Source organism: Perca flavescens, chromosome 6, assembly GCF_004354835.1.
Source record: "Perca flavescens isolate YP-PL-M2 chromosome 6, PFLA_1.0, whole genome shotgun sequence".
Taxonomy (NCBI): domain Eukaryota; kingdom Metazoa; phylum Chordata; class Actinopteri; order Perciformes; family Percidae; genus Perca; species Perca flavescens.
This window is the reverse complement of record NC_041336.1, coordinates 3,450,309-3,472,673: the sequence shown is the minus strand read 5'-3', so window position 1 is coordinate 3,472,673 and position 22,365 is coordinate 3,450,309. Positions and strand designations below refer to the sequence as shown.

Here is a 22,365-nt window from a genome sequence, read left to right as displayed (position 1 = left end):
GAGCTGCTGGTAATACACATTGACATATATATAAACTGGACCAGCAGACCCCGTGTCTCTGGTCTGAGACCAGTGGAGGATATCAGAAGTCTCTTTCCCGGTGCTGGCTGAGTGTTACTGAGCAGCCTCCAACTGAGCTTGAAGACGTAGATGTGACGTGAGCAACCTGTCTGAAAGTGTGAAGTCTTCTGGTAGCTGTGAGAGAGAAATCTCAATCATTCCCAATCTCACAGAGACGGAGAGTGTAGGTATATGTAAGGAGATAACATAGACACAGGCTAATTACTGATCACTAACATGCTAGTTAACATTAGTAATTACTGATCACTAACATGATAGTTAACATTAGTAATTACTGATCACTAACATGCTAGTTAACATTAGTAATTACTGATCACTAACATGCTAGTTAACATTAGTAATTACTGATCACTAACATGCTAGTTAACATTAGTAATTACTGATCACTAACATGCTAGTTAACATTAGTAATTAAACCTAAACAGCTAATGGAAGTCCAAACTGCCTGTGAGCTTCTCCTGTACTATACGGTAATTCCTCTACTGTGTGACAGTAAGTCTTGTGGTTATGACCCAATCGTTAGCCTATTGTTATAAAAGCGTCTGCTACGGAGCCATAACGTAAGCTACAAGGTAATGGAGCCTTTTATACATTGTCCTGTTTCTTTGGAAATAAACAACAGACAAATAGAGTCTTTAAACACTTCAGATGTAAAGTTATTCTCTGTCAAAGTGACGTCAGAATGAATGGGAGTCAATGGGATGCTAACGGGAGGTGATGGCTTGGTAGCATCAAAATGGCGCCATAGGAGGTTTGAGTTCTGAAGCAAAGCTTACCCCCCCTTGGGTAATACATGAACTCTGTTGATTTCCTATATTTGAAGGCAGACATTGGGCTGTCTAGAACTAGACCACATAGGCAACACACGCGACAGATGTAAACAACGTTGGGCTGTCTAGAACTAGACCACATAGACAACACACGAGACAGATGTAAACAACGTTGGGCTGTCTAGAACTAGACCAGATAGACAACACACGCGACAGACAGGCCCTGCAAACCTATAACATGTTTTGCATTAGTCCAAGAATACATAATTTATGGCAATCAATTTTGAAAAACTCTTTCTGAAATCCTAAAGGAGCCAATTGATCCATCTCCTCTCACTGATTCGTCGGGTGTTACACACATGTAAAACTGAGTACTAGAAATAGGACCGACGCCTAATTTTCACGCGACACGCAAGCGTGTTGGAAGCGTTTCCAGGCAAAATAGAATAGGAAAAGATGTTTATATGTCATTTAGACACAAATACATATTAATAAATGACAAGTTGATGTTTGAAAGTCTCGAGATTTTGACATAAATGCAGATATATAAATGTAATTTAAAAAAATAATGATAAATAATTATGGATTTTCAAATATGTCACCTGTACTACAATCCAGAAGGAAATATTCTGGAGCCTATTTTGCTGTCAATACTGCCGACGTTGTCTTTGCTGTGATCAGATCAGAATATGTTTATGTTTATTGGAAACAATACAAGATACAAACCAATACAAGTGTACAGACAAGGCTAGCAGCAGCAGCGCCGCGTCAGACACCTTTCTGGTGTGCAAAGACATAGAAAACACCACGCAGCCGCCACGCAACAGAAACGCCACGCTCACGCCACGCAGCCAGTGTGTAGGAGGCCTAACATACTTGTCTTTTCTCCACTTTGTTAGCCAGGCGACTCGTTCTCTTCAACAGAAAGACCCTCTACCCCCTAGAGATTCTCAGTGGAGAAGTTATGCAATATCTTTAACTAGAGCAGAGAAGATACTCTTTCTTTCTATCTCTGTTTTGAAGTTTCATACTATTTGGTAGCCTTTCTTGACATTTGTAGAAAAAATGGAAGCATAGAATGTAACCCCATAATACACTGTATAATCCTATGTTATTAATATGTCTTTTGAGCTCATTCTCCTTTCAGGTAAACATATAAAGTGAAATGTTGGTCTGGTAGATGTTTGGGATTATTATGGATTGTTTGTATTTTGTTTATATCTTCTATATTCTGAAAATCTTTAATGAACAGACCTTGCTTGAAAAAAGGCAGCCGACTTAAATACAGTTCCTCGTTGAGGTGTCGACGAGGAAGAGAAGAAGAGTTCTCACCATCAGCATCATGCGCTGGAACAGCGGACGAGAGGAAGAGGAGGAGGAAGAGAGGAGAAGAAGGCTGCTGATGTCAGCGCCACGTCTCTCCGATCCGACTGTCACTCTCATGTTGTCTCCGCCCACCGTAGAGATGTAGGCGTTAACCCAACGGAGCACCGCCTTCTGGTCCGACAGCCCGTAGTCACCACGGAGACCAGAGGAACCTGCAGGTGGAAGGATTCATACGTAAATAGTCGACTAGTCAACAATTCAATCTAAAGAAACTGATATGATCTCACAATAGAATCTTATTCAGTCTTAATATTGAAATCAGGATTATTTAAAGGTCCCATGGTATGAAAATTTCACTTTATGAGGTTTTTTAACATTAATATAATTTAAAGCTACAGACACAGAAATGGCCCATCCTAAGGAAAGCTCATTGTACGACTGGCTCTAGTGGCTGTAATTCTGCACCAAGGCTGAATTTCAGGAAAGAGACTTCAGATACAGTATTAGGGGACCACTAAGGTCTATATAAAAGAGACTTCAGATACAGTATTAGGGGACCACTAAGGTCTATATAAAAGAGACTTCAGATACAGTATTAGGGGACCACTAAGGCCTATATAAAAGAGACTTCAGATACAGTATTAGGGGACCACTAAGGTCTATATAAAAGAGACTTCAGATACAGTATTAGGGGACCACTAAGGTCTGTATAAAAGAGACTTCAGATACAGTATTAGGGGACCACTAAGGTCTGTATAAAAGAGACTTCAGATACAGTATTAGGGGACCACTAAGGTCTGTATAAAAGCATCGAAAAAGCAGCATGTCATAGGAACTTTAACATGATAACTCGATTACTTTTGTAAAGAAGTTGCATTTATTAAACTTCTAAAACAGGAAAACAGTTTCACCTTCAACTGTGAAATTTCCCTTCATACATTTCCCCATATCTGCAACATATCTGTTTCAATTTCATGTTACATTTGTTACACGCTTTTGTGATCATTATGAGTCGAAATCGCGATAAAAATTAGACTAATATACGCACACACAAACGCACCAACACAGACACACACACACACACACTACTGTATTTTATTAGCATCCATCTGTGTGAGTTTGTCATTCAGAACGCAAGACAAAATAAGAGGATACTTGCAAAACATAATCGTTTTTGTTGATTACATTTTTGTTTGTGATTGTTAGGAGCAGACGGATAGTTTTTAAAGTAAAGAATTGTTATAAATAATGTTGTTTTGTTGATTATATATTTACCGGTGCTCAGGAATCCCAGCGCCGCCGTTCTGTAGCTGGCCGTTACCACGACGATATTACCTACAGCAGCGAGGGTGGAGCCATCCAACAGTCCTGGGTTCTGATTGGCCGAAGGGTTGAAGAAGAACACCAGGGCTGGGACACGCCCCCTCTGACACACAAACAGACAGACACACACACACAGAGACACAGACACACACACAGACAGACAGACAGACACACACACACGCACAGAGAGTCACATGCACACTCACAGACACACACACACACACAGACAGACACACACACACAGACACACACAAACAGACACACAGACAAACACACAAACAGACAGACAGACAGACAGACACAGACACACACACACACACACACACACACACACACGTACAGACACACACAAACTATTATAATGGTTTATGGTGATGGTAAACTAAATATCTTTGTATCCGTCATGGGCAACATTTTAAAGACTAAATCATTAATCGAGAAAATAATTGGTTTAATCAATAATGACAAAAATGATCCCATAATAACATGAAAATGAAGAGAAAGGGTTAGGTGGTTAGCGTTAGGGGGTTAGGGTTAGGGGGTTAGGGTTAGGGGATTAGGGTTAGTTGATTAGGGTTAGGGGATTAGGGTTAGGGGATTAGGGTTGGGGGATTAGGGTTAGGGGGTCAGGGTTAGGGGATTAAGGTTAAGGGATTAGGGTTAGGGGATTAGGGTTAGGGGGTTAGGGTTAGTGGGTTAGGGTTAGGGGATTAGGGTTAGGGGATTAGGGTTAGGAGGTTAGGGGGTCAGGGTTAGGGGATTAGGGTTAGGGTTAGGGGATTAGGGTTAGAGGGTTAGAGGGTTAGAGGGTTAGGGTTAGGACAGTGACGAGGACTCACCAGAGCAACAGGAGTGAAGATGTTGAGGTAGAGACAGTCTTCACTGGAGGCTGCAGAGTCTTCATCACCTGGCTGGATACAACTGGGACTGAAGGACAGATAGAGAGGGGAGAGAGGTTAGAGAGACAGAGAGACAGACAGACAGACAGACAGAAACGGAGCGACAGTCATTACACATACGGTTGGTCAGACAGACAGAGAGAGAGACAGACAAACAGACAGAAAGAGAGAGAGACAGACAGACAGACGTGTCAGAATAACAGACAGTGAGGGAGAGTCAGACAGGTTATAGAGACAGACAGACAGGTTAGAGCGACAGACAGAGAGGGAGAGACAGACAGACAGTGAGACTGAGAGACAGACAGTCAGATAGGTGGTTACCGGGGTTTGGTGGCGTCCCAAGTTCCCGTCCAATCTGCCTCCTGAGCTGCTTCAAAGCGAAGCGATCCTATTGGTGGACGGGCGTACGGGACTCCCAGAAACTGAATGACCGTCCTCCTGTCTGAGCCCAGCAGCGTTTCCACGGCAACGCCCTGCAGGGTGCCATGACCAGGGATGGAGACAGACGTAACCGATGGCAACCGCTAAAAAAAAAAAAAAAAAAAAAAACTCTGTCAACAAGTTGAGGAATCAAACCTTTTTCATAACTGTGCTGTGATTGGCTCACCGGTCCTCAGGTACACCTGGGGGGCGGGCTCTCTGATGATCAGCCGGCAGGAAGAGGCGGGGCTGGAGGAGCTGGGGGCGGAGCTTAACCCGCACGCCGTGGTGTCGGGGTAGAGGACGCAGCGAGTGGCGGACGCCGTCTCACCGAGTGACACGGCCACGCAAGACTCCGCCTCCTGACAGGCTGAAACAGGAAGTGTTCTCCAAGTTACATCAAAGACTTTTTAAGAGATTTTTAATACCACCTATAGCAGGGGTCTTAAAGGACCCCTTAACTGAGAGAGAGACAGACCAGGGAACCCCCACTATGTATATTGTATAAAATTAAGTTGCATATTAAACTGGGCCTACAATTAGTTGTAGGGCACCCTAAAGCCTTTATGCATACCTTTGTAGTTCATAGAATACTAAGCTATTAAAAGAATGTTGACATGATTTTATAAATCATGTTTGATGTTACACATACATGTGTAACAGTGAATCCTTAATTGTATTTATTTATTTATTTATTTATTCGGGACAGTGCACATTAATGAACAATCTAACATTTCTGTACAGACTGTAAATGAACCAGGTTATAGCATAAATGCTAATTTTCACCTGTAGTCCCGAGGCAGGAAAACAACAACATGCAAGATAATGCAAAGCAAAAGAATATGACAATATACAATATCAAACAAGGAACACATTATCACACATTCAGACAGATTAAATTACATCTGTAAAATTTGTCAAAATGATGACATAACTGGGAACTTTAAAGAAATAGTTTAAAGTGCTTTTTAAATGTGCAGTAAGTTGGACATTCTCTAATGTTGGTTGGGATGGTGTTCCAGAAATGACCTCCTCTGACAGACAGAACAGTTTGTCCAAAGGTAGTTTTTCTATGCGGGATCTCTATATCTCCTCTAAATGAGGCTCTGGTACAATAACCTCTGTCAGACCTTGGTTTAATGTATGTAGAAAGCGAAGGTGGAGCAAGTCCATGAAAAACTTTATAAATTAGACAACTGCTTTTAAAATGAATACAATTTTCAAAATTGAGCCTATTGTATTTTCCCAAAATATTACACTGATTGTATGACAGAGGTTTTTCATCAAGTATTTTTATAGATTGTTTGAATAACATTTCTATGGGTTTTAAAATTGTATTTCCGGCGAGTGACCAGGTTGTGATGCAGTAATCTATATGTGAAAATATCATTGAATGTAGAAACATTTTAGCAGAAGTAATTGTCATTGATATCTGTGGATGGCTACCTTAGTGATGGCTACCTTAGTGACTACCTTACCTAGCATATCATCAATGTTTTTTTTATTTTTATTTTTAACAGATATGCTGATATATATTTGCTAATAATATGTTGGATTTAACAATAATTTGGTGACCCCCCTGTAGTAACTCTGTGGACCCTCTAGGGGTCCCAGACCCCCTGTTGAAGATCACTGACCTATAGGATGAAATGTAATGCCAACTTCCCGTCCATCAAAGGGAAAATCAGTGAGGACTTTAAGCCAGAGAAAATAAGTATTTATCAAGTAGTGTTACCTGAATTTAATAAAACTTTTTTTATTATTATAAGCCGAGAACGTTTGAAAGTTATGCTTTAAAAAGTGACTTCATTATCAAATAAGTTTGAAGCGTCAATTTGCAAAAACAGATGAAGGCCGTTCTTAACCTTCCTGTTGTCCTCGGGTCAAATTTGACCCATTTTTCTTAAAAGTTTCTACATGAGAAAAAAACTAAATTGTCAAAAATAATAACGTAGATGGTTCCATACGACGCTCTTCACAAGTTAAATAAATGATCAGTTCACTACTTTGATTTAATTTGGTTGTTTTATTCGATTTTATAGCATTTGAAATAAAAGATTTATTACAGAATGTTGAAAAGAAAGTCACAAAAATGTCAGAAAAAGCTAGAAAAACATTCAAAAAAAAATTTTTAAAAAAGGAAAAAAATGTCTGTAAAAAACGTTGAAAAAAGTGACAAACATTTCGGGAACAGCAACGACCAAAATTTTGGAAAAAAGGTTTTAATTTCAAATTTTGACCCAGAAAAGCTAAAAGTTCTACGGTGGATTGATTGATTAAAATGAAGTAACCATCTAACCCGTCGTCCAAAAAATATGAGGATAGTGGTAATCTAAGACCCCCGTGGGTCGCCATGTACATCACAAAGATTATTGTTGTTGTTGTTGTTAGCAGTGGTTACCGTGGAGACACCAGTCCAAACAATATGAAGATATCGGTCCAACTTTTTAACACTCGTGTTGTCTTCTTGTCCACCGTAGAACTTTTAGAAGTTTTAAATTTAAATTAAAACTTGTTTTAATTTTTTTGTTTTTTTTTTCAGACTTTTTTTGGTCATTTTTTTATCGTTTTTTTTTTTAAGTTTGTCCCTTTTTTTAACGTTTTTTTAATTCACTTTTTGAAGTTTTTTATTTTTTTTATTTAAATGTTATCAAATCAAATTAAAAACCCAAATTTAATGAAAGTAGTGAACTGATCATTTATTTTACTTGTGAAGAGTAACGGTTTTACGGAACCATCTGCATTATTTGTTTTGACAATTTGGTTGAAAGAAAACCCAAATTTCTGATATAGAAAGTTTTTGAAATTGGGTCAAATTTTTTTTTTAAGATTCATTTTTGGGGCATTTTTAGGCCTTTATTGACAGGACAGCTGAAGACATGAAAGGGTAGAGAGAGGGGGAATGACATGCAGCAAAGGGCCGCAGGTCGGCGTCGAACCCACGGCTTTTGCGTCGAGAACTAAACCTCTGTATGCGGGCGCCAGCTCTACCAACTGAGCTATCCCGGCGCCTGAAAATGGGTCAAATATGACCCGAAGACAAGAGGAGGATTAAAACATCTAAGACCCCCGTAGGTCGCCATGTACATCACAAAGATTATTTGTGTTGTTGTTGTTGTTGTTAGCAGTGGTTACCATGGAGACACCAGTCCCTGGTCTGGTTCCGGTCAGAGGCGATGTCACGGCTCACGTGGATGACATCGTACGTAGAGACGGACGGGTCGACGAGGACCGATGAGTCAGAGAGGAGACGCCACAAGTCCAGAGACACTGAGACACAAAAACTCAAGTTTCAGATGTTAAATGGCAGGGTGGTTTACTATGTGAATGCCAGATAATTAAAAATAAAGAAATGATGTGATTCATCTTAACCAACTTTCTGATTTCATTCTTTTAGATAGATTTTTTTTAAATAGATGTGTATACTACTCGTCATTTTCAGTCTGTAAACTGAACCAGAAAACAAGTCAGTAGAATTAAGTAGTGCTCACATTCATTAACTCATTAACTTAAAAACCATGAGCTAATTAAGTGTCATTTACTTAAAATAAACAAGTTGTCTTCACTTAACAAGTATAAGCTTATTGAGTGTTACTTACTCAGAATGAACAAGCCGTGTTCACTTAAAAATTTAAGTTTATTAAGTATTGTTTACTCAGAACAATTAAGCTGCTCTAATTTACCATTACTAAGTTCACTGAACTTACTTTTTTCAAGGCATTGAGTTTGCATATATTTTTATGTAAAGTCAACTTGTTAAAAGTAGCAGTGAACAGCAGTAGCAGTAGTAGTAGTAAATACTCACTGTACTCCTGCACACAGCACAGTACAAAGTCCCATAAAATATCAATGCACGTAGCTGTACATACTGTACATATCTGTCTTTATGGTTTATACAGAATATCCATATTTATTCAGTTTTCTTATAATATATTCTGTTAATACACTGCATATATCTATATTATTCTTACTACTATTATGTCACTGCTACTATATTGCACATATTTGTACATGCTGTTCATACATTGTTCATATTACATAGCCATATTTATTTTGCTCTTACAAGGTAACTACTGTCTACACTGCACTATAATTTTTACTATATTTACTGGAACTGTTGGGTCTTTGTAAATTATAGAGTGTGGTCTAGAACTACTCTATCTGTAAAGTGTCCTGAGATAACTCTTGTTATGATTTGATACTATAAATAAAATGTAATTGAATTGAATATTTCTTGTCCTGTCTACGCTTTGTATATCACGTTGCACTTTTCTGCTCTTTCTGCACTTCTGGTTGGACGCAAACTGCATTTCGTTGTCTTATTACTCGTACTCTGCACTATGACAATAAAGTGGAATCTAATCTAATCTAATCTAATAAAGCAGACTGGTTAATCTGTATCTGGGGGCGGGTCTTGCACCCTTACTAAAGTTTGATTTGGGCGAATCATTTCGGAGAAATCTTGAAAAAAACTGTCCGTAGACACGGTGAGAGCTCGCAGTATTTCCACCCACATATACGTCGGACAAAATACCTCTGTAAATGTGTCGAGAAGTTAAAATATTTACAAAAAGTAACTCATAAATATTCTCCAGGCGCATGGTTCTAAAGGGTAGTACTTAGTGTCTTCATTAATCAGAGGTGTGTTTTGGGAGTAACATGAAATCAACCAATTAGAGATCATCTCCCATTCATCAACCAATCAGAGATCATCTCCCATTCCCTTTAAAAGCCAGGCGCACTTGGACCTTGGAGCATTGCTGTTATGATGGAGGATTTGCACCGTAATATTTTTATTTGTAATCTTCTGCATGTGTGTGTGTGTGTGTGTGTGTGTGTGTGTGTGTGTGCAGCTGTGTGTCCCTGTGTGTGTAACAAGCATAGTGTGTGTGCGCTGTACACGAGCCTAGGAGCATTTTACTAATGCTCTGTTAAAATAACAATGAAATACTGCGTTATTGACTTTAGACCCGTTTTTTTGTTGGTCAATGGTGCCATCACTTCCCGCTGCCCCAGATAGCAATACTCCCAGAATGCACCTGAACACACCTCCCTGTAAGACCAGCACGCCCCAGAATGCACCTGAACACACCTCCCTGTAAGACCAACACGCCTAGAATGCACCTGAACACACCTCCCTGTAAGACCAGCACGCCCAGAATGCACCTGAACACACCTCCCTGTAAGACCAACACGCCTAGAATGCACCTGAACACACCTCCCTGTAAGACCAACACGCCTAGAATGCACCTGAACACACCTCCCTGTAAGACCAACACGCCTAGAATGCACCTGAACACACCTCCCTGTAAGACCAGCACGCCCAGAATGCACCTGAACACACCTCCCTGTAAGACCAGCACGCCCAGAATGCACCTGAACACACCTCCCTGTAAGACCAGCACGCCCATGGGCCACAGATGGGTGCAGGTGCATTTGTTATTTAAACGACGTGGGCGCTGGATGGGAAACTGACAACTGGGTCGGTCTTAAACTAGCAAAGACTCTTGGGTCGGCCTTTGCGCTGCGCCGGGTACCCTATGAATGTTTCTGTCATGTTGATGGTGGGTGATCATGTTTTAAAAACAGTTCTTTGTGATAATAAGTCTGACCCTCCCCTCGCCATTTTCTTAACGCTCATATTGGAAACGTACGTCGTTTTCTCCTAAAGGCTTGGCTCTGGAAACTGGAGGTTGGTTAGAGCCAAGGATGACATAAACATAAACATATGTTGTTTATAAAATCAGGTATTCGTTTATAAAAATCGTGGGGAAAGTTTGAGTGTACAGGAATACTGTGAGTCGACATTAGTGGCTGTAGCAGCATCGCAGTTTTTGGGTCTTACCGTTGTTTGTGGTTGCTGGCAGGCTGAACGGAGGACAGAGAGCCGGAGAAGAACTCCACTGGTTCACTGGACACACACACATGACGTCAGATTACACACGGTAACTGTGTGTGTGTGTGTGTGTGTGTGTGTGTGTGTGTGTGTGTGTGTGTGTGTGTGTGTGTGTGTGTGTGTGTGTGTGCATAAGTAAATACACCACTATTTTAAATTCCCATAGAGCCAGGCAGATTTTTATTTGGTGTGTGTGTGTGTGTGTGTGTGTATGTGTGTTTCAGTGTGTGCGTGTGTCTGTGTGTGTGTGTGTGTGTGTGTGTGTGTATTCAGTACCAGGTTTCTGGTACCAGCCAAAGGGGTCCGGAGTGGTCTTTACTGCAGACGGGCTGCAGTCCTGAGTCCTCCAGGTGGTCGCGTCGTCCTCACCGCAGGTCTGAACCCCGAGACTGATCAGAGACAGACACACCACGTCTGAGCCACCTGCAACACACACACACACACACACACACACGAACACACACAAGGACATGCACGCACACACACACACACACACACACACCCACGGACAGACAGACACACAGACACACACAAGGACATATACACACACACACACACACGGACATGCACGCAAGCACACATATACACACAGGGACATATACACACACACACACACACACACACACACAAACACACATGCACACACAAACACATAAACACACACACGCACAAACACGGACACACACAAGGACATGCACGCACACACACACACACACACCCACGGACAGACAGACACACACAGGGACATACACGGACATGCACGCACGCACACATACACACAGGGACATACACGCACACGCACACAAACACACACACAGACAGACACAAACACACACACACATGCATGCACACACACACACACAAACACACACACACACACACACACACAAACACATGAACACACACACATGCACGCACACACACACACACACACACACACACACACACACAGTGAAAACTAACATTAATATCTGTATCACGTCACCAAAAAAAACAAGCATCAGGAAACAAACCGTGGTTCCTATAGTTACCTGGTGATTTGGTGTCCCGGACGAAGCCGATTCCGCGGCAACAAGGATCCTCGTCACAGCGCCGCTCACACTCCATGAACCTGAACACACACACACACACACACACACACACACACACACACACACACACACACACACACACCATGTCCAATACGCAGACAACTAATCAATTAATGCAGTGGATGTGTGTGTGTACGTGTGTGTGTGTGTGTGTGTGTGTGTGTGTGTGTGTGTGTGTGTGTGTGTGTGTGTGTGTGTGTGTGTGTGTGTGTGTGTGTGTGTGTGTGTGTGTGTGTGTGTGTGTGTGTGTTACCCTTTAGACAGCGGTGTGTTTTCTCTCAGGCTGACTCGGCTGCGAACTGAGTAAGAAACCATCTTCTGGAATGAAACTCTCTCATAGAAACTCTTCACCGGTCCGGACAGATCCACTGAAAACACACATACACATACACACACACACACACACACACACACACACACAGATCCACTGAAAACACACACACAGTAAATCAGGTGGAAATCAGACTCATCTGGATGTCTCCTTGTCTCCTTTCCTTTATGGTCTTAAAAGCTAAACTAAACTCTCTCCTAGTGTCTCTTACTCGCCTCCTCTGCTCACATTTCAGGTTGGAGCATCTAAGACGCAAGGAGAGGAGGGGAGGAAAGGAATCAAGGATGTAACAACAGAAATGGGACCAGGGGAGAGCTTACCCTTCTTGCTGTAGGTGTTGTTGGGCGCTCTGTCCAGCAGGGGGCGGCAGGGTCGTCTCAGAGGTTTGTCGTACGCGCCACAAACTCTGCTGTCTGAATACAAGGAGCAGCTGAAGAAAACTGCTGAGTCACCATCTCGGAGGTCAGCGACGGAGCACAGCTGCTCCACGTCACAGCCTGAAAAACACACACACACACACACACACACACACACACACACACACACACACACACACACACACACGGACACAGACAGATAGACACACACACAGACACACACAGAGACACACACACACACACACACATGTAGACACACACACAGAAATGCACACACACACAGACACACACATAAACACACACACACACACACACACACAAACTCACACACGGACACACACACACACACACACACACACACACACACAGAGACACACACAGACACACACACACACACACACACACACACACACACACACACACGTGTTATTTGTATCACTTCTGTAAGAAAACACACAGAGGTTAGTGGAACACAAAGTGCGTACGTGTGAGACACCAGAGCAGTGCCTGCTGGGAGTTGTAGTTGTTCTTGCTGAGCCAGAAGGAGAGCGTGGGGAGTTTTTGCTTTGGATCCACGAGGACCTCGTCCTCCGACAGAGACTCAAACTTCAGCTGCACTGACACTGAACACACAAATACAAACAATTAATACTGTCAAATCATGTCCCTGCAATGCCATATTATCACGATATGAAATTCTTTACTTTATAACCTGTTGTATTTACAAAGATCGACCATCTAGTGAACTGAAAAAGCAATTGATTTTATTATTCTTGTACCAAAAACTTAAATTATCATGTGCAATTCATATTATAACAGACTTGGTGTCCATGTATCGATACGGTAGGCTGCTATGCTGTATCTATCCCCCCCCACGCCTACTCTTTATAGTGTCTTTTTCCGTATTTATGGTTCTATACTTTATTTATGTTCTTGACTTTGCAGTAAATAGCTTAAACAGCCATCGTATCAGCGTCTTCTCTATTTCTGTGTCGAGCCAGGTAGGTAATCAAACGCAGCAAGGCCGCAGCAAGACCGGATAATTTACAAAATAAAACAAATTTCTAAATAAAACACCCAGGTTTATGGTGATTTTGGCAAGTCTTGACTTCTCAGCCGTGTAGAGCGAGACAGGCCATCATGCACAGAGACACAGAGAGATGATAGTTGTGCAATACGTAGGCTATTTCAGTTGGGGTTGTGCATTATGTCAGTGCATTGTGTCATTTGTACAATACTGTACGTAGGCTATTGGGGTTGTGCATTAGGTTAGTGCATTGTGTCATTCGTGCAATACGTAGGCTTTTGGGTTGGGCAATATGTTAGTTGTGCAATACCTCATTTTGCAAGGGCTATGCTACAGGATTGTTCAATTAAAAACTGCCACTGAAAGGAGGAGTTACTATATAGGGACCTGTCTAATGTATATGAGAGTATTACTATATAGGGACCTGTCTAATGTATATGAGAGTATTACTATATAGGGACCTGTCTAATGTATATGAGAGTATTACTATATAGGGACCTGTCTAATGTATGTGAGAGTATTACTATATAGGTACCTGTCTAATGTATATGAGAGTATTACTATATAGGGACCTGTCTAATGTATATGAGAGTATTACTATATAGGGACCTGTCTAATGTATATGAGAGTATTACTATATAGGGACTTGTCTAATGTATATGAGAGTATTACTATATAGGGACCTGTCTAATGTATATGAGAGTATTACTATCTAGGGACCTGTCTAATGTATATGAGAGTATTACTATATAGGGACCTGTCTAATGTATATGAGAGCATTACTATATAGGGACCTGTCTAATGTATATGAGAGTATTACTATATAGGGACCTGTCTAATGTATATGAGAGTATTACTATATAGGGACCTGTCTAATGTATATGAGAGTATTACTATATAGGGACCTGTCTAATGTATATGAGAGTATTACTATATAGGGACCTGTCTAATGTATATGAGAGTATTACTATATAGGGACCTGTCTAATGTATATGAGAGTATTACTATATAGGTACCTGTCTAATGTATATGAGAGTATTACTATATAGGGACCTGTCTAATGTATATGAGAGTATTACTATATAGGGACCTGTCTAATGTATATGAGAGTATTACTATATAGGGACCTGTCTAATGTATATGAGAGTATTACTATATAGGGACCTGTCTAATGTATATGAGAGTATTACTATATAGGGACCTGTCTAATGTATATGAGAGTATTACTATATAGGGACCTGTCTAATGTATATGAGAGCATGTTTTGTGTTGCATGAGAGGATGTGTTGAGAGATGCTTATTTTCTTTACTTTTTTTTTGTGGATTTACTAGAATTGTTGGGTCTTTGTAAATTATAGAGTGTTGTCTAGTCCTACTCTATCTGTAAAGTGTCCTGAGATAACTCTTATGATTTGTTACTATTAATAAAATTGAATTGTTGTCTTTGTAAAGCTGCGGAACGGACAGAGTCCAAAAGTAATTTCCCTTTGTGGACTATAAAATGTATCTTATCTTATTGTATATAGAAAGACAGACGGTGTGACCAGCCAGGCACGTATTTCGTGAACAAATCTAAGCTTCTCGGCGTTTAGCCAGCGGTGTGTTCCCAGCATTAGTAAGACGTGTGTTGAGTGTATGATACGAACCGTCCAGAGGAGCAGTGAGTTCTGCTGCTGTACAGGAAGAGGAACCAGAACCACCAGCTGCTGACTCAGCATCTGTCCAACAAAAATAACAAAAATAACAACACAGAGATACCAACGCCATAAATCATAGAACCATCTTTCCTCTGCTGTCTGATCCCTGTGAGAGCAGCAACAGGGACCTGTAACTTTGGGGCTAATGCTAGCACTATCGTGCTAATGGCAAAACACTATGGAAGCCCATTTACGCCAATAATAGAAAAAATAAGATAAAAAATAAGATAAAAACATGTCTCTCAGTCATCATGAGAAACTTTCTCGAAATAAGTTAGTATCTAAATATAACGAGAAACTTATTCAACAGACACTAATAACATTATTCTGAGAATATTTCAGTTTGAACAGTTTGTTTTAGGCTTTTTTGGCCTTTAATGCAGAGATATTCAACAGGGCCACTAGGGGGTCCTTGGAGTTAGTGCATTTGTCTAAAAAATAATTTTTCCCAAAATAAATGATAATATGTCTGAAAATATACATTCACACGAATCCAACATTTAAAGAAGAAGGTAAGCTTACAAATGGTATTAATACAGTTAAGCTTAAAGATTCACTGCCATTGATTTTCCTCCATGCAGCCCAGTTTTATGTAACTTAATTGTATACAGTATGTGTAGCAGGGGGTCCCTACTTTGGCTACGTTCAGACTGCAGGCAAAAGTGGCCCAAATCTGATTCTTTTTTGGGGGGTCAAGTGACCAGGTCAGACTTCTTCAGAAGTAGTGTGAACACTCAAATCAGATTTAGACCACTTCCATATGTTTTCCTGAAACAGACCCAGTTCTGATTTTCTGTGTGAACAACAAAGGTGGACTTGAAGCGACTATAACCTCAATCTACATCGACATTTATCACAATTATGCTCCGGTGGGAGTTAGCCCGAGACACAAACAGTAACATTAAAAACCGGACTAGGCCTACAACATGGAGAACAGTGATGGAGCAAGTCAATGGAGGGAGAGGGAGTTGTTAGACCTAATTAGTGTTATGCTTGTTAATGTTACGGCTGCCATTACACAAACATTTTGAAATAAAAGCAAAAATGCTGACTTCCTCCATAACCTCCCTAATTTTAGTGCAACAACGTGCTGCATCTGATGTCATTGTTATTGTTCTGTTGGGCATGCGGGTCAGTTAGAAACAGTTCACACTGGAACCTGATCTAGGCCACATTTTAAAAACGTAACGTGAACAGCCAAACAAAAAATTGGGATCTGAGCAAAGAATCCAAATTAAGTCTTGCGGCATGAACGTGGCCTCTGTCTCTCCTTTAGCTAAGAGGTCCTTGGACTAAAAAACATTGGACACCCCTCCTTTAGTGGATAAGACAGCTGAAGACAAGAAAGTGGGAAAGAGAGGGGGATGACATGCTGCAAATGGCCCGTGGTGGAATCGAACGTGGGCCTCTGTACACAGGGCGCACGCTCTACCAGGTGAGCTACCCAGGCGCCCAGGATCTTTGTTTAACATATTGGCAGAAATGAGCTTCCATAAGGTGCAGCTGAGCTATAAATTGTGTGCAGGTACCAGAGTTGAGGTAGATGGCCTGGAAGCTGATGATGGAGGCCTGGTAGTCCTTCTTGTTCTTACTGTCGGCCGGCAGAGACGAATCGGCTGGAAGACCACAAACAAACAGGAAACAGGAAGTTAGTTCCCCCCGCTGGAGTCCCACTGTGTTTTGTCGTTTACAGTCATTTCTGTTTCTCACTGATGGTGAACTTTTGTCCTCCGAAGTCAAACACAAAGCTCCTCTGCTGCTCGTTGTAGGTTAGCCCCGCCCCACAGATACGACTGGCCGCTCCCTGTCCAATCACATCCCAGTCCTGGTCCCCGCACATCAACACCGGCGGAGCTCTCAGCCAACCACAGAGCAGAGAGCCTGAGTGGGGGGAGGGGCAGAGGAGGAAGTGAGATTTAAAGCTCCGCCTCTAATGTTTAATTCACTTTTTCTTCAAATTATTCAAATTATTCAGTGAAATCCTTCATGTCTTCATTCCCTCATTCATACATTCACACATTATTCATTCACTCAATTTGTTCATTCAAGTTAATTTCATTTATATAGCACTTTAAAAATAAAAACAAGTTTTACGAAGACAGAAACATACGTATAAAAGCATAACACACACATAGTCGACCGTGCAACTTATTGTTTTTTGCTCGTCTATTTCGATAGTTTTGTCACTTTTTTAAAGCTTTTTTAAGCTTTATTTGCCCCCCGACGTTCTTGAAACCTTTGCCAATGTTTTTTTTCTCTTGCTGTTGTTTTCTCCCACGTTTCTGAAGCTTTTCCCGAAATTTTTGTCACTTTTTTGCTTGCCAGAAAATTGAAAGAAACACCCAGATTTAACGAAAGCAGTAAACTGATAATTTATTTTACTTGTGAAGAGCGTTCTAGAGAACTAACCACGTTCTAACTTTAGACAATTTGGTTGAAATTTCTCATGTATAGAAACGATTTCCGCGCAAAATATGCGGGGCTTGCATGATTTCATAATCCCCGCATTTTCGTTGCAAAAAAGTCCCATAACATATCTTAGCAGAAAGTTGAAAAATGTTGCGTTTACTTCACACAAGAGCATCCATTTTCCCCTGTTGCCATGGGAATGTTATGAAGTGATGTAATTACGTGACGTGAACATCATCGAAAAGCAGGGTGTTAGGGGGAATCACTTTCTTTTCTCTTTTTCATCAAACTGCAGTTTTCGCAAGTTCCTGCAATTTCATTGCATAAAATTGCATAAATATCATATATAACATATTGCATCACATTTATATTGCCCGCAAAAATCACAAAAAAAAATTTTCTGGAAGGATTGTTTACTTCCTTCATGTCCTCACTCAATAACTCGTTCTTTTACTTCCTCACTTATTTTTCCAGTGTTCATTTATTCCCTTCATTCGTTATTTTGTATTGAATAACGAGGCATTTTTTAAATGCTCGATCCTAAGGAGCCTGTGCTTTGTTTATTCGCTCATTCATTTACTCATGCTTTCGCTCGGGTGTCTCCGTGGTAACGTACCTCCGTTGAGGACGTTCTGGTTGAGGATGAATCCGTTGCAGCAGGCGTCACGGCTGCAGCCATCCTGACAGAAACGATGAGCGTCAGAGAGAGAGGTCCGTCTGGAGGAGAACACCTGAGTCCTGAACACACCTGAGAGCACCTTCATCATCCTCATCCTCTCAAAGCTCTGCTGCTGCTGCCGCCAGGAGGAGAAGGCCTCACCTGAGATATGAACACACACACACACACACACACCACAGACAGACACACACACACACACACACACACACACACACACACCACAGACAGACACACACACACACACACACACACCACAGACAGACACACACACACACACACACACACACACACCACAGACAGACACACACACACACACACACACACACCACAGACAGACACACACACACACACACACACACACACAGACAGACACACACACACACACACACACACCACAGACAGACACACACACACACACACACACACACACACACACACCACAGACAGACACACACACACACACACACACACACACACACACACACACACACACACACACACACACACACACACACACACACACACACACACACACACACACACACACACACACACACACACACACACACACACACACACACACACACAAACACACCAGAGACAGACACACACAGACAGACACACACACACGCACACACACACACACCACAGACAGACACAGACAGACACACACACACACATCACAGACAGACACAGACAGACACACACACACACACACACAGACACACACACACACAGACAGAATTACAGACCATAATGATGTCTGGAGTGTGAGGATGTGAGGTCAGTATCTCTAGCCGATGTGACAGTACCTTTCTTCCTGATGACCAGGAGATCTGAAGCCCCGCCCCTCACGCTCAGAGAACAGCTCAGCCAATCAAAGAGCTCTGCCTGAGGATTACCCAGAAACCCACTGGTCTGAAAGAACACAATAAAAACATGTTTGAGTCTGTGTAGAAGACACAGCTGTTTTATGACATCTTCAAATGTGTGTGTGTGTGTATACCTGCTGGGAGGTGTTGCAGTGTGTGTGCGTGTGTGTGTGTGTGTGTGTGTGTGTGTGTGTGTGTGTGTGTGTGTGTGTGTGTGTGTGTGTGTGTGTGTGTGTGTGTGTGTGTGTGTGTGTGTGTGTGTGTGTGTGTGTGTGTGTGTGTACCTGCTGGGAGGTGTTGCAGTGTGTGTTCAGAGTGTGTGTGCTGTACAGTTCACACTGAGTCTGTCTGTTGAACACCGCCACATGGTGGCAGGACAGCTCCACTGCACACGCTGAGAGAGAGAGAGAGAGAGAGACCAAACAGAGTCAACACACACACACTTACAGACCATAACGAGTGTGTGTGTGTGTGTGTGTGTGTGTGTGTGTGTGTGTGTGTGTGTGTGTGTGTGTGGGTGTGTGTCACCTTGGACACAGGATATGAGGTCAGAGGTCATTGTTTGCAGGACTTCAGTGTCTTCAGCTCCGACAATCAGATCTGATCCAGGTACAGCCTGAAACCTGCTTAGAACTGCAACACACACACACACACACACACACACACACACACACACACACACACACACACACACACATTTCGTTATGGAATAAAAGTAAAACTTGTGTGATGACAGCTTGTTAATTGTGAATGTTTTCTAGTTTCTTCACTCTGTGAAAGTTAACTGAATATCCAGAACGTAATCCTTCACCTGAGCACTCGTCATCGGTCAGGGGCGTGTCACTGTTGGTCCACTCAAGCTCCGCCCCCTCACTGCTGACACACCTCCACCTGCCAGACAGGAAGTCAGGCTGCGCTGACAGGAAGTCACCTCGCTCCGAACACCGAAGGCCCCGCCTCTGACAGTCTGTCACACCTAACAAACAACACAAACACACACACACACACACACACGCACATCAGGACTCACAGGATACCGGTAATATCACAATACAGCAATTCTGAGATAATCTTTATATTGCTAGACAATCCTATAGTAATACATCTAACTAGGACTACAAAATACCCGTGAACAGGTTGCTCTGATTGGCTGTAGGTCTATCCGTTGCTCTGATTGGTTGTAGTTCTATCCAATGGAGTGCTCAGGCATTTTCTTTCCTGGTTGGGTTGAAACACGCCCCATAATCACAGCCTAATGGAGCAGCATAGCGGGCTATCGTTCATGTGTTAAGCGCCACCTCGAGCAGCCATGAAGCAATTTTGGGAGCAGGGAAATCTATTCACAGCGCCTTATTTTATTAATTTAAATATCAATATGTAAGGGCGACTTCTAGCTCAGTGTATTTCAACCTTCTTTTTGAGCCACGGCACATTTTTTAGATAAAAAAAATCCCGCGGCACACCACCAACCAAAAATGTTACAAAATGACACATTGTAGCTTAATTAGATCAGAATCTGCATTTTTCCTTTTTAAAAATGCATCCATCGCTGTGGCAGGCTTACATCGATGATCTCAGCCCTACTGCTTACATCCTGTCACTGCCACCAGGTGGCAGTAATTCCATTGTCTTAAATCAACAAGGTCATTATTGCGCTATACTGCCACCTACTGACACAGAATAGTATTTAATTTCTCTGCCAGTCATCATATTGCAGGCACAGATGCGCAACAATGGCAAATTATTTGCAGTAACTCAATAAAAAAGATTTGTTGGACCAACTAAGTAAAATCGGTTAATTTACCACGGCACACAGCCCGGGTCCGAGTCCGACCTGCTGCCCTTTGCTGCATGTCATCCCCCCTCTCTCTCTCTCCCCCCTTCCCTGTTTATCCACTGTCACTATCAAATAAAGGGAGAAGCCCCCCAAAAAAATCTTAAAAAACAAAAGACAGAAAAATCTGTATTTGGTGCCAGCATATCAATTCTCATATCGCACGACAACAATATATTGCTGTATTGATATTTTGTCCCACTGGACTCATTCAGAAACACACCTGACATATATAAAAAAAAAAATAACCATGTCAACATGAGACTCTCCTGTTTTCCTTGGGTCAAAAAAAAAATAAATATATATATATATATATATATATATATATATATATATATATATATATGGTTGTCCTCAGGTCAAATTTGACCCATTTTTGAAAACTTTCTATATCAGAACTAAGACAAAAGAATGTTGAAAAAGCCACAAAAGGCAGAAAAAAAAATTGACTAAAAAACCATAAAAAACATCGCCAAAGGTGACAAAACCGTTAAAGAAAGTGAAAAAAAAAAAAAAAAGTCTGGACCAGACTGGCACTGACTTCTCCTTCTCTCTGTGGGAGGACTCACATTGATTGACAGATGACGCTCCAGCAGGTGAGGAGCCTCCGGGACACCTGTCGCAGAAGTCCCGCCCCTCTTCGTCCTGATAGGTTCCCTGAGGACAGAGGAGACACGCCCCCTCTCTGGAGTAACTCCCGGCGGGACAGACGACTGCGAAGACAAGCGGAGACGGAGAGAAACTGAAACACGGACCAGATGTTTATTCCACAATCGGTCAGCTGCACTAAATTGTGGAATAAATTAAGTAATGAATTAAAGCAATGTCCAAACATATTCCAATTTAAAAAGATGTTCAAAGAAACTCTATTCCAGAGGTACAGATAAATACAGCGCAATTAATTATTTGGGCTTACATTGAACAATGTGTAGTATGTGTATAATTATTGTTTATAGGTAAATATATGAATTTTCATTGATTACAAATGTATTATCTCTGTTGACTTATTGTTTTGTAGCTAACTCATTTAATAGGAAAGGAAGGGTATAAAGGGGTAGGTGTACAGAGTTTTATTTTTTAACTTTTTTTTATATTACTATTTTCTTTGGATGTTGTATTTAATTTACATGTTCCAAATAAAAGATATAAATAAATAAAAATAAATAAATGTTACCGTCGGCTGAGATGAACGAAAGACGTGAACTGATCTTACCGCAGCCTTCGCCGTCACTGGCCAGGCGGTGACCACGGGAACAGCCGAAGATCGGTGTTGTCACGGAAACCAGTTTGGGTTCTGACGTAAGCATGGATCGGATATTACTCAGAAGGCCCC

The 22,365-nt window shown here is 41.6% G+C and overlaps 1 protein-coding gene across 1 annotated transcript in view; it reads right to left on the bottom strand.

Annotated features, from left to right (window-relative positions):
• Positions 1–22,365, bottom strand: part of tg (thyroglobulin) — a 53,563-nt gene that overhangs the window by 6,317 nt on the left and 24,881 nt on the right. The window contains 22 exon segments of the mRNA XM_028579807.1: positions 2,184–2,389; positions 3,453–3,603; positions 4,340–4,427; positions 4,721–4,923; positions 4,993–5,189; positions 7,955–8,089; positions 10,665–10,730; positions 10,992–11,138; positions 11,747–11,826; positions 12,060–12,174; positions 12,458–12,634; positions 13,000–13,137; positions 15,188–15,259; positions 16,768–16,854; positions 16,949–17,119; positions 18,264–18,467; positions 19,139–19,244; positions 19,483–19,592; positions 19,727–19,831; positions 20,010–20,174; positions 21,602–21,745; positions 22,246–22,365. The exon segment at positions 22,246–22,365 is cut by the window's right edge and continues 39 nt beyond it. Coding sequence (XP_028435608.1) covers positions 2,184–2,389; positions 3,453–3,603; positions 4,340–4,427; positions 4,721–4,923; positions 4,993–5,189; positions 7,955–8,089; positions 10,665–10,730; positions 10,992–11,138; positions 11,747–11,826; positions 12,060–12,174; positions 12,458–12,634; positions 13,000–13,137; positions 15,188–15,259; positions 16,768–16,854; positions 16,949–17,119; positions 18,264–18,467; positions 19,139–19,244; positions 19,483–19,592; positions 19,727–19,831; positions 20,010–20,174; positions 21,602–21,745; positions 22,246–22,365 — 2,987 coding nt within the window.